At 38.6% G+C, this 13,000-nt stretch overlaps 1 protein-coding gene across 10 annotated transcripts in view; it reads right to left on the bottom strand.

Annotated features, from left to right (window-relative positions):
- The window catches only part of EPS15 (epidermal growth factor receptor pathway substrate 15), a 161,899-nt gene that overhangs the window by 142,141 nt on the left and 6,758 nt on the right, over positions 1-13,000 (bottom strand). The window contains exon 1 of one of the 10 annotated variants that reach the window (XM_063656186.1): positions 9,364-9,437. The exons of 7 other annotated variants lie outside the window; for them this stretch is intronic. In XM_063656186.1, coding sequence (XP_063512256.1) covers positions 9,364-9,381 — 18 coding nt within the window. In that variant the 5' untranslated portion in view covers positions 9,382-9,437. Of the gene's footprint in view, positions 1-1,430; positions 1,551-9,363; positions 9,438-13,000 lie in introns of those variants that run through there. 2 more of the 10 variants (XM_063656175.1, XM_054488235.2) reach the window with 2 other exon arrangements.

The raw sequence follows: 13,000 nt of genomic DNA, 5'->3' as shown, positions 1-13,000 counted from the left end.
GAGTAATGCTGCTATAAACATTACTGTGTTTGGATCCTTGCTTTCATTTCTTCTGAGTAGACAGCTGAGAGTGGAATTGCTGAATTATTTATTTTGAATTTTTTTCAGGAACTGCCATGCTGTTTTCCATCAGCTCATTTTACATTCCCACAAGCCATGCACAAGGGTTCCAGTATCTCCAAATTCCTTCTTTTTCTTTGATAAAAGCCACCCTAATGGGTATGAAATGGCTTCTCATTGTGATTATAATTTGCATTTCCCTAATGACCAATGATGTTGAAAATTTTCTTGTGAGCTTACTGGCAATTTGCATATCTTCTTTAGAGAAATCTCTATTCAAGTCCTTTTCTCATTTTTGTTCTACTTTTTTATTATGGTAAAATACACATAACATAAAATTGTACATTTTCAAGTACACAATTCAGTGGCACTAAGTATATTCACATTGTTGTGCAACTATTTCCACTATCCATTTCCACAACTTTTTCATCATCCCAAACTGGAAATCTGTACATGTTAAACACTTAACTCCCCTTCAACCCCTCGTTACCAATTACTCTACTTTCTGTCTCTATGAATTTGACTATTCTAGGTACCACATATACATGCAATCATACAATATTTGTCTTTCTGCATTTGGCTTATTTAGCATAATGTCTTTAAGATTTTTCCTTGTTGTAGCATATATCAGAATTTCATCCCTTCTTAACAGTCAAAAATACTCCGTTGCATGTAGATACCACATTTTGTTTACCCATTCATCTGTCAATGGATACTTGGGTTATTTCTACCTTTTGGCCACTGTGGATAATGCTGCTATAAACACTGGTATACAAATGTGTTCAAGTCACTGCTTTCAATTCTTTTGGCTATATACTCAGACATGAAATTGCTGGATTATATGGTGATTATGCAGTAATTCTATGTTTAATATTTTGAGGAACTGCCATACTGTTTTCCACAGTGGCTGCACTATTTTATAATCTCATCAGCAGTACATTTCTCCACGTCTTCATCAATATTTGCTAGTTACTGGTTTTTTGATCACAGCCATCCTAATGGGTATGAAGTGCTATTTCATTGTGGTTTTTGTTTGTTTTGTTTTTTGAGAAAGGGTCTTGCCTTTCTCAACTCTAGAGAGCAGTGGCATAATCACAGCTCACTGCAGCCTCAACCTCCCAAGCTCAAGCAATCCTCCTGCCTCAGCCTCCCAAGTAGCTGCACCTAAAGGTGTGTACCATCACACCCAGCTAATTTTTAAAAGAAAATCTGTAGGTCAGGTGCAGTGGCTCACGCCTGTAATCCCAGCACTTTGGGAGGCTGAGGTGGAAGGATCACGAGGTCAGGAGTTTCAGAACCAGCCTGGCCAACATGGCGAAACCCCATCTCTACTAAAAACACAAATATTAGCAGGGCATGGTGGCACACACCTGTAATCCCAGCTACTTGGGAGGCTGAGGGAGGAGAATCACTTGAACCCGGGAGGTGAAGGCTGAGAGCCAAGATCGAGCCACTGCACTCCAGCCTGAGCAACAAGAGTAAAACTCCATCTCAAAAAAAAAAAAAAAAAAGAAAGAAAATTGACAATCTCTCTGAGTTGTTTCCTCATATATTAAAAAACCCAAAAGAAAGAAAAAACGTACTATAAATAGTCTTTGTGAAAATTACATGTTCCATAAATGTAAAACCCTGTATTGGCTGGGTGTGGTGGCTCACGCCTGTAATCCCAGCACTTTGAGAGCCCGAGGCGGGCAGATGACCTGAGGCCAGGAGTGGGAGACCAGCCTGGCCAACATGGCGAAACTCATCTCCACTAAAAATACAAAAAATTAGCTAGGCATGGTGGCAGGACCCTGTAATCCCAGCTACCCAGGAGGCTGAGGAAGGAGAATTGCTTGAACCCGGGAGGTGGAGGTTGCAGTGAGCCGACATGGCACCATTGCCAGCCTGGGTAACAAGAGCGAAACTCTAACTCTGTCTTAAAAAAAACAAACCCTGTATGTGTTACTCATTGGTAGTATTATTAGTTTTTTGGGGATTTTTTGTGGTTTTCTTGAGACAAGTCTTGCTCTGTCGCCCAGGCTGGAGTGCAGTGGTGCAATCTAAGCTCACTGAAACCTCGCCGCCCGGGTTCAAGCGATTCTCCTGCCTCAGCCTCGTGAGTAGCTGGGATTACAGGTGTCCGCCACCACGCCCAGCTAATTTTTGTATTTTTAGTAGAGATGGGGTTTCGCCTCATTGGCCAGGCTGCTCTCAAACTCCTGATCTCAGGTGATCCACCCTCCTCGGCCTCCCAAAGTGCTGGGATTACAGGCGAGAGCGGCTGCACCCTGCAACATTATTAATTTTAAGATAAACTACATTTACCATGCAAAAGGCTAAGTGAACTTCCCACCCCCTGGTTCTTTTCAGAGTTGCAGGGGAGAGTCTAATAATAACCTACATCTCAAACAAGTTTTCGGGTGCTGATAGTATAAGGACCACCCTCAAGAACCCCTCTGAAGCAACATAATTAAAATGTGAATTTTAAAAAACCCTCTGGCCAAGTGAGGTGGCTCATGCCTATACTCCCAACACTTTGGGAGGCAAAGGATGTGAGAATCACTTGCACCTTAGGAGTTTGAGACCACCCTGGGCAACACAGTGAGACTCCATATTTACAAAAAGCAAACAAATCAGCCAGATGTGGTGGTGCATGCCTGTTGCCCCAGTTACTTGGGAGGCTGAGGCAGAATTACTTCAGCCCAGGAGGTCAAGGCTGCAGTAAGCCACGATCTCACCACTGCACCCCAGCCTGAGCAACAAAGACCTTGTCTCAAACAAATAAATAAATAACAAAATTTAGAAACCCCTTCTTCCTCATTAGTATAATGGCAAATAAAAATTAATAAATACTTAAAAAAACCCTTTCAAATAACACTAAGTTTTATTTCATGGCTGAACTAGGCACTTTTGAGGTACTGATTATACATACGTATGCTTCAGGTACAAGAAAAGGATGTCCACTCTTGCCACTTCTAATCATTATTATACTGGAGGTTCTAGCCAGGGAAATCAGACAAGAATAAGAAATAGCATCTAGATTGGGGGAGGAAGTAAATCTGTATTTGTGGATGACATGAACTTATATATAGAATATCCTAAGGAATCCACTAAAAACTACTAAAGGTAACAAATATGTTCAGATGGTTACAGGATAAAAGATCAGTATAAAAAAATTTTGTTTTTATACACTTCCAACAAAGAATCTGTAAATGAAATTAAGAAATCAATTCCAGGCCAGGCACGGTGGCTCACGCCTGTAATCACAGCACTTTGGGAAACTAAGTTGGGTGGATCACCTGAGGTCAGGAGTCCGAGAGCATCCTGGCCAAAATGGTGAAACTGCATCTCTACTAATAATACAAAAATTAGCTGGGGGTGGTAGGGGCTTGCCTGTAATTCCAACTACTTGGGAGGCTGACGCAGCAGAATCACTTGAATCCAGGAGGCGGAGGTTGCAGTGAGCCAAGATCCGTGCCACTGAACTCCAGCCTGGGCGACAGAGTGAGACTCTGTCGCAAAAAAAAAAGAATTCCATTCACAGTAGCATCAAATAGTTTTATTATCAATTTATTTGTTATAGCTTTAACAAAAGTACAAGACTTACTATACTCTAAAAACTACAAGACACTGAACAAAATTAAAGAAGTTAAAAATAAAATGGAAAAACGTCCCACGTTCATAGATCAGAAGACCTTGTTAAGATAATACTCCCCAAACTAATCTATAGATTCAATGCAATTTATATGAGAATTCCAACTGACTGTTTTGTAGAAACTGGTAAGCTGATTCTGAAATTCAGATAGAACTGCAAGGAATCTGGAATAGCCGAAACAATCTTGAAAGAAAAAAGCAAAGTAGTCTGGGCGTGGTGGCTCACGCCTGTAATCCCAGCACTTTGGGAGGCTGAGGCGGGTGGATTACCTAAGGTCAGGAGTTTGAGACCAGCCTAGCCAACATGGTGAAACCCCATCTCTACTAAAAATACAAAAATTAACCGGGTGTGGTGGCATGCACCTGTAATCCCAGTTACTCAGGAGGCTGAGGCAGGAGAATCACTTGAACCTAGGAGGCAGAGGTAGCAATGAGCCAAGTTTGCACCACGGCACTCCAGCCTGGGCAACAGAAGTGAAACTCTGTCTCAACAACAAAAAATAAAAAATAAAAAAGCAAAGTTAGAGGACTAATACATCCCAACTTCAAAATGTATTACAAAACAACAATACTCAAGACAGTGTTGTACTGCACAGGACATATAGATCAATGGAACAGAATTAAGTCAGAACTGAATCATACATCTATGGTTAACTGATTATTGACAAGAGTGCCAAGATCATTTAATGTGGAAAGAATAGTCTTTTCAACAAATGGTGCTGGAATACCACATCACAAGCAAAAGATATCCACTAGCGAAAAAATGAAGTTGGACCTTTACCTCACACCATATATAAAAATCAACTTGAAATAGATCAAAGACCTAGATATAATAGCTAAAACTATAAAACTCTTAAAAGAAAACAGAGGGATAAATCTTCATGACCTTAGATTTGCCAAAAGACTCGGCTATGTCACCAAAAGCACAAGCAACAAAAGAAAAATATATATAAATTAGACTTTATCAAAATTATAAACTTCAGGCCAGGCAAGGTGGCTTATGTCAGCCTGTAATCCCAGCACTTTGGGAGGCCAAAGCGAGCATGTTGCCCAGGAGTTCAAGACCAGCCTGGGCAACATGGTGAAACCCCATCTCTACAAAAAATATAAAAACAATTAGCTGGGCAAGGTGGCATGCACTTGTAGGCCCAGCTACCGGGGAGGCTGAGGTGGGAGGATCACTTGAGCCCTGGAGGTCAAGGTTGCAATGAACTGTGATTGTACCACTGCACTCCAGCCTGGGCAACAGAGCAAGACCCTGTCTGAAAACAAAATAAATTAAAATTAAATTAAAAACTTCAAAGTACTTCAAAGAACACCATCAAGAAAATAATCCATGAAATGGGAGAAAATATATGCAAACCACGTATCTAATAAGGACTTCTATCTAGAATACATAAAGAATTCTTACTACTCAATAATAAAAAGACAACTCAATTTTAAAACAGGCAAAGAATATAAATAGACATTTCTCTAAAGAAGATATACAAATGGCTAATAAGCACATAAAAAGATGCTTGACATCATTAATCATCAGAGAAATGAAAATCAAAACCACAATGAGATACTAAAAAAAGTAAGCCAAAATCAAAAAATCAGCTAATAACAATTACTGGAGAGGATGTGGAGAAATCCTCATCCCGGTACACTGCTGGTACAAATATAAATGGTGCAGCTGCTCTAAAACAGTCAGCAGCCGGGCATGGTGGCTCACACCTGTAATCCCAGTGCTTTGGGAGGCCGAAGCGGGTGGATCACTTGAGGCCAAGAGTTTGAGACCAGCCCAGACAACATGGTGAAACCCCGTCTCTACTAAAAACACAAAAATTAGCCGGTGTGGTGGTACATACCTGTAGTCCCAGCTACTCGGGAGGATGAGGCAGGAGAATCACTTAACCGAGGAGGCGGAGATTGCAGTGAGCCATGATTGCGCCACTGCACTCCAGCCTGGGTGAAAGAGTGAGACTGTGTCTCAAAAAAAAAAAAAAAAAAAAAGTCAGCAGCTCTTCAAATGATTAAACACAGAATTTCCACATGACCAGGTATGTGTGCCCAGGAGAAGTAAAAACATATATTTACACAAAACCTTGTATATGAATGCTTATAAAAGCATTATTCATAACAGCCAAAAGGTGAAAACCACCCAAATATCCACCAATGAACAAATGGATTAACAAAATGTGGTATAACCATACAATGGAATATTTTTCAACCAAAAAAAGTGAATTACTGATACTTGCTGCAACATAGATAAACCACACAAAGTGACAGAAGGCAGTCATAAGAGTATAGGTATTATATTATTCCATTCATACAAAGTCCAGAATAAGAAACTCTATAGAGACAGAAAGTAGATTAATAGTTGCTTAGGCTGGGGGAAGCATGCAATATGGGAGGGTGATAGCTGAGGGGTACAAGTTTCTTTCTGAGGTGATAAAATTGTTCTAAAATTGATGTTTGCACGTATCTGTGAAGAGACTAAAAACCACTGAATCGTACACTTTATAGGGTAAGTTGTATGGTATGTGAATTACATCTCAATTAAACTGTTTAAAAAGTAAAAAATAAAAATTTCAGAAAAGAACAATGGAGCAGAAAGCTACAAAGAAAGTCTCTTAATAAAAGTAAACAATGTTTAAATATTTTATTTTATTTTTATTTATTTATTTATTTTTTGAGATGGAGTCTCACTCTGTCATCCAGGCTGGAGTGCAACGGTGCAATCTTGGCTCACTACAATTTATTTATTTATTTATTTGTTTGTTGGTTTGTTTTGAGATGGAGTCTTGCTCTGTCACCCAGGCTGGAGTACAATGGCACAATCTCGGCTCACTACAACCTCCGCCTCCTGGGTTCAAGCAATTCTCCTGCCTTGGCCTCCCGAGTAGCCAGAATTACAGGTGCCTGCCACCACACCCAGCTGATTTTTGTATTTTTAGCAGAGGCAGAGTTTCACCACTTTGGCCAGGCTGGTCTCGAACTCCTGACCTCAGGTGATCCTCCCACCTCGGCCTCCAAAAGTGCTGGGATTACAGGCGTAAGCCACCGCGCCCAGCCAACAATGTTTAAATATTTTATACATTAACTACCTCCACAGCTTTTTGGAATTGGTAGATGGCTCATATTTTTAAATGCAGGTATATCTTTTTAACTTATTATTAATTTGGACATATGAAGTATTTTAAAGCTAGGACTAGAAATCAACTCAGTAAATTTACAATTTGCAGAATTACACTTTCCTCTCTAACTGGCCTCATAATCAAAGAAAAACTATAAGCAGTACCTAAAAATATTCCATTTTTGAATATTTTAAATATTTATCAAACAGGCATAAGTGTTCATGTCAATTATGCATTTAAAAACAGGTTGCAAAGTTTATGAGGGTTTTTTTTGGTGAATTTTACAGTGAAATAAGTCTTGTCCACTTTAACTTATGAATACTGGTACTCTTAAAATTCCTGTCCTAAGGAAGAAATTAGTCATAAAAAGCTCTGAGGGTATAAAGCAGAAAACATGCCAAGCAGAGAGACAAACCAGGACATTTCAAGCAAGTATGGCTCAAAGTAGAGTCAAGAGAGTTAAGGTTTTGAGCTATTCTGAAGTGCCAGATGGTCCAGAATCCACCCCCAGATCTTACAAGGCGCCGCACCAAAGTGTGCCAAAAAAAAAAAAAAAAAAAAAACAGAACAGAATGTAGAGAACAAACTAAGAATGAAAGCAATACAGACTGCAGAGAAGGGTGAAAACTGTATATACAAACTGAAATATTTCAATCTTCTTCAAGCTCACAACTTTTAATGCCAATTTCCTATGCTAAGTGAACTCAGACAAACTATAAATGGCCCTTGCAACCAAATTAAATATGCTCAGTTTAATTCCTTCAGAATAGCATTTTTCAGATTATTGCTCGAGTTGCAACCCTTGCTGCTGTCTGCTTTACCATTCAAGATCTTAAAATATAAACTAAAAATTCACTCATTTGATTTCAAAACTCAAATGTATACACAGAAAAATAATTCAATAATATAATAAGTACCACATATAACTCTACAGAAAAAATTTATCAGATGGTAGAGCAAAGGTTATTTGCAACAGCATAAATTATAGTGGACATATATAAAATATCTGTACACATTAGGGCTTAAACTATAAAGCACACAATCAATTAATATGCTCCAAAGACATTAAAAAGATGCTAAGCAGACCACATAGGAAAACACTTAAAGAAAACAGAATAGGCCAGGTGCAGTGGCTCACACCTGTAATCCCAGCACTTTGGGAGGCTGAGGCAGGTAGATCACAAGGTCAGGAGTTCAAGACTAGCCTGGCCAACATGGTGAAACCCCATCTCTACTAAAAATACAAAAATTGGGCAGGTATGGTGGCACGCGCCTGTAATCCCAGCTACTTGGGATACTAAGGCAGGAGAACTGCTTGAACCCGAGAGATGGAAGTTGCAGTGAGCCGAGATCACGTCACTGTACTCCAGTCTGGGTGACAGATGAAGACTCCGTCTCAGAAAAAAAAAAAGAGAACAGAATAAAAAATGTTACATACATATATATATACACACATATGTATATGTGTGTGTGTATGAAAGAGAGATAATAACTACATTTGGGAAAAAAAAGAATGTAAAAGACTAAAATTTAAAGAATGCTGTGGATGATGATCTATCTTCTATTTTTCGATATGTATGTTCCAAATTTTCTTTAGTGAGTGAAGAATACTGGAAATGAGAAAACATTTAGGCCTGACGCGGTGGCTCACGTCTGTAATTCCAGCACTTTGGGAGGCCGAGGCAGGTCGATCACAAGGTCAGAAGATCGAGACCATCCTGGCCAACATGGTGAAACCCCTCTCTACTAAAAATACAAAATATAAAAATTGGCTGGGTATGGTGGCGCGCACCTGGAGTCCCAGCTACTCAGGAGGCTGAGGCAGGAGAATCGCTTGAACCCGAGAGGTGGAGGTTGCAGTGAGCCGAGATTGCACCACTGCACTTCAGCCTGGCAACAGAGCAAGACTCTGTCACCAAAAAAAAAAAAAAAAAAAAAAAAGAAAGAAAGAAAAAACATTTAAACAAATACACATAAATTCTGCAGTTAAGTACTAATAATAATACAAGCAATTCTATTTACCAAATGTCTTCTATATCTCAACAATGTGTATACATCATACATAAGCAAATGAAAGAGTTTAAGTAATTTGCCATGATCACTCAGAGATGTCACAAATGGCAGAGCTACAATTCAATCCAGGTTTGTCTTGTACTATATCCAGTGTTCTTCCCACTATGTAAAACTTCTCTCAGTGTCCCTGGGATGAGAATCTTGACACTCTGTTAAAATATATATACAAAATATTTTACCTACTGTTTTGGAGTAGATCACAGATCTTTTGAAGTCTACCCTTGAGTCCCCTTCCTATGCCCTATGGTCAAAGTTAAAAATTCTTCCTTTATTACAAAGAAAAGATAAAACAAGGAATCTCATAAGAAAATTGATGTTATATCCCACAATATGGACTCTATGCACCAAAATACAATTTAACTTGAATCAAATGTTCCTATAGATTTATGTTATCCTTTCAAGTACAGTTTAAATATCCTCTACAGTAACAACCCTGGATCCCATAAAACCATTAAATAATTAAAAACTACATTACCACCAAAAGTTTCATCATAATCACAGGATTCTCCCATGGCACCCCCTTGCCTTACTTCTATCATCCTTTTTCACAGTACCTGTCACACAAGAAAGTCAGTGTTTATCTTCCTAAAAAACTAAAAGCTACTTCAGAGCAAATGTCATGGTCTTATTCTGTATGTCCAAGGCTTACTAGAGTAGTGACACACAGGAGGCATCTAGTAAATGTTTTCTGAAACAGAGGATCAACCATCAATACTGGAAGCACCTTTAATGCATATAATTTCATATTTTTAATATATGCATAATGCTATATCTATGTTGTACCTACAGAACAAAAGATGGAATGAAGTTATCAGTAATCCTTAGTATAAATGATCCATCAAAATTCTAATTAAGTGCAACATTTCATAAAAATTAACAGCTCATATAACTAAAATCTATCAATTGACCTAAGACATTCTAACTTCAGAGCCCAAGATCTCTCTCATTATTTTATGCTAGTTCTCAAAAATGTTCATCTGAGGATCAGAAATCATTACAGCTAATGGTTCCAGGTTTTATTCAATAAAACAGTTTGTTTTATAGGGAGTCTCTGATACATTTTATCTTTAGCAATACAATACTGTAGAAACTCTAAGTCCAAATAACCATGTCTGAGAGAATATTCGCTTAAAAGTAAATATTGGTATGATGTACACTAACCTAGACAAGCTTAGATTTTCATGAGCAATAAATCTGGAGGTTGCAAATGAAAAACTACCTTCTACTATGTCTACAAAAACTCTCCACTATAACTTCATGCAACAATCACTTTCTAGAGATGTGGTGTATGCAATGATAAGTTGATTTTCACATAGGAAGATGTAGTAGCCTACAACATATGTTCAGCTATAACCAAGGAATGGTACCACAATTAGTCAGCTCTGTCAGAGCCATTTTGCCCTTAAAAATGCAGACTCATTCAATTAATATCCGAGTTGCTTAGACTACTAGATTATAATTCTGGCTCTACCACTTAGCAGCAGTTTGACCTTGAACAAATTACTTCACCTCTGTGTCCCAGTTTTTTGTTTTGTTTTGTTTTTGTAAAACAGGGATATAAGGATTACCAAGTTGTAAAGAATACTGAAAGGTTCATCAGGTTGTAAAGATTATTGAAAATAGCACATGACACGTAAGTGTGCTCAGTAAGTATTACTGTTATTATCCCACTATTGACCTCCTCCCCATACACACAAACACACGCACACACACACCACTGAATAATTTCTTTTACATAACAATAGAGGAATGTAAGATCATATGAATGCTCATTTTCATCCCAAAATTTGACTGAAATATCATCAATGACTATAGGAAGCAGCATAGCAAATGTACTTGGAGAACAGATGTGCCTGGGTTCAAGTCTCAACTCTCCCACTTAAAATACAACCATGAGCAAGTAATACAGAAGATTAATGCCTACTTGTAGAAAGGCTATGAAGATTAAGTGAAATAGTGTATGTAGATCATCTAAAAATATTTAGTATTTATTAGGTGTTCTAGAAGCATCAGTCCTCTTCCTTCTCAACAGTGGCATAACAATGTTTTCCTTCCAGGATCTCTGTATTGATACTTAGCCCACTAGACAGAACTGTTCCACAACTAAAAGAAGACCACACTAAGTTTCCAAACTACAGTGGAGCCGGGGGAGGGAGGAGATCACACTAAAAAGGCAGAGAAATCACACATAAAATTAAGTTCACAATTTCAGGTTGCCTTCTCATTTAAGTTTTTTAAGCTCAATATTTATGCACAAGGAGTCAATCATGGCTCATGGCAGGCTTAAGAATAAAAATATGAAGATAAACTCTTTCCCCTGTCCTCACCCCTAGAAAGTATATCTTATATGTCCTAATGGACCACAAAAAGTATGTATCTAGGCCGGGCACGATGGCTCACGCTTGTAATCCCAAGCAATTTGGGAGGCTGAGGAGAGAAGATCACCTGAGGTCAGGAGTTCGAGACCAGCCTGGCCGACATGGTGAAACCCCGTCTCTACTAAAAACACAAAAATTAGCCAGGTGTGGCAGTGGGTGCCTATAATCCCGGCTACTTGGGAGGCTGAGGCAGGAGAATCATTTGAACTCGGGAGGCAGAGGTTACGGTGAGCCGAGATCACACCACTGCACTCCAGCCTAAGCGACAGAGCCAGACCTCTGCCTCAAAAAATAATAATACATAAATAAGTATATATCTAAACCAGTGATTTGGCCAGGTACAGTGGCTCACACTATAATCCCAACACTTTGGGAGGCCAACGCGGGAGGATCACTTGAGGTCGGGAGACAGAGACCAGCCTGGAAAACATGGTGAAATCCATCTGTACTAAAAATACAAAAAAAATTAGCCAGGCGTGGTGATGCACGCCTGTAATCCCAGCTACTCGGGAGGCTGAGGCACGAGAATTGCTTGAACCCATGGGTGGAGGTTGCAGTGAGCCAAGATCACACCACTGCGCTCCAGCCTGGATGACAGAGCGAGACTCTCTCTCAAAAGTACTAAAACTTTAAAATAAAAATAAATAAATAAACCAGTGATTCTCAACCAGAAGCAATTTAATCCTCTAGGAAATATTTGTCAGTGTCTGGAGATATTTCTGATTGTTGCAACTGGTGAAGGTGTTAGTCTAATGGATAAGGATGCTGCAAAACACCCTACAACGCACAGAACAGCCTCCCACAACAAGAAATTCTCCAGCCCAAAATCTCAAAGTGCCAAGGCTGAGAAACCATGATCTAAAAAACTGTAAAGTACTGTAATATAAACGTCTTCCTCCAAAAAATATGTTCTTATCCTAGCATTCTTGGTCAAATTTGTATTCTTATTGCAGATTTAGTAAGGAATAAGCAGTTTGATTATTTCAGATGAAAAACTCCTGGTACTGTTATATTCCCATTATAATAATCCCCAGTTTAAAGGAGGAAGGAAGTGAGGCTTACTTTTCTTTGTATATTTTTACCACATAAACACAAGTTTTAAAAAGAGCCCAACTTTTATTTTTTAATTGCACCTCTGATTCACTTGAAAGCATTATTTATATCACAAAAATGAGTTTCTTCTACCTCATTTCTATCTTACTTTTGCACAAAATATTCAGAAGTTCACATTTATGTGATAGGAAAGCACAGTATATGAGGCAGGGTACAAGGCCAGCTTTTAACAAATTGGGAAACTACAGGAGTAGCTAAAGAAAATAAGTCACCAGTTCATTGTGTAATCACAACATGCTTAAGAGGTCTCAATAATACCCAAAAAGTCTCAGTAGTTTATTTCTAATATGCAAATGAGTGCACTTAAGAGGTTAAGTAATTTGCCCAAGATCACAGAACTACTCAGGGGCAGAACAGGTGTGCTCTTGCAGTTACATTATTCTGCCTCTGCTCCTGAAGTTTAAAAATCTAGATTTTGCAGAAGCTCTAAGAGAAAAGACTGACAAATTAAACATATAAAACAAATATTTCTACATAATCAAAAAATGCCAAAAACAAAAAAAAATTCAGAGAAAAAAAATTTTGCAAAGAATTTTGCAAAGAAGGGCAAATTTCCTAAATATAAGAAGAGTTCTTACAAATCAGTGAGAAAGAAGACAAACAGCCCATCAAGAGAACAGG

This window comes from Pongo pygmaeus, chromosome 1, assembly GCF_028885625.2.
Source record: "Pongo pygmaeus isolate AG05252 chromosome 1, NHGRI_mPonPyg2-v2.0_pri, whole genome shotgun sequence".
NCBI classification, from domain to species: domain Eukaryota; kingdom Metazoa; phylum Chordata; class Mammalia; order Primates; family Hominidae; genus Pongo; species Pongo pygmaeus.
The sequence above is the reverse complement of the archived record's forward strand: the minus strand, read 5'-3'. Positions and strand labels throughout refer to the sequence as shown.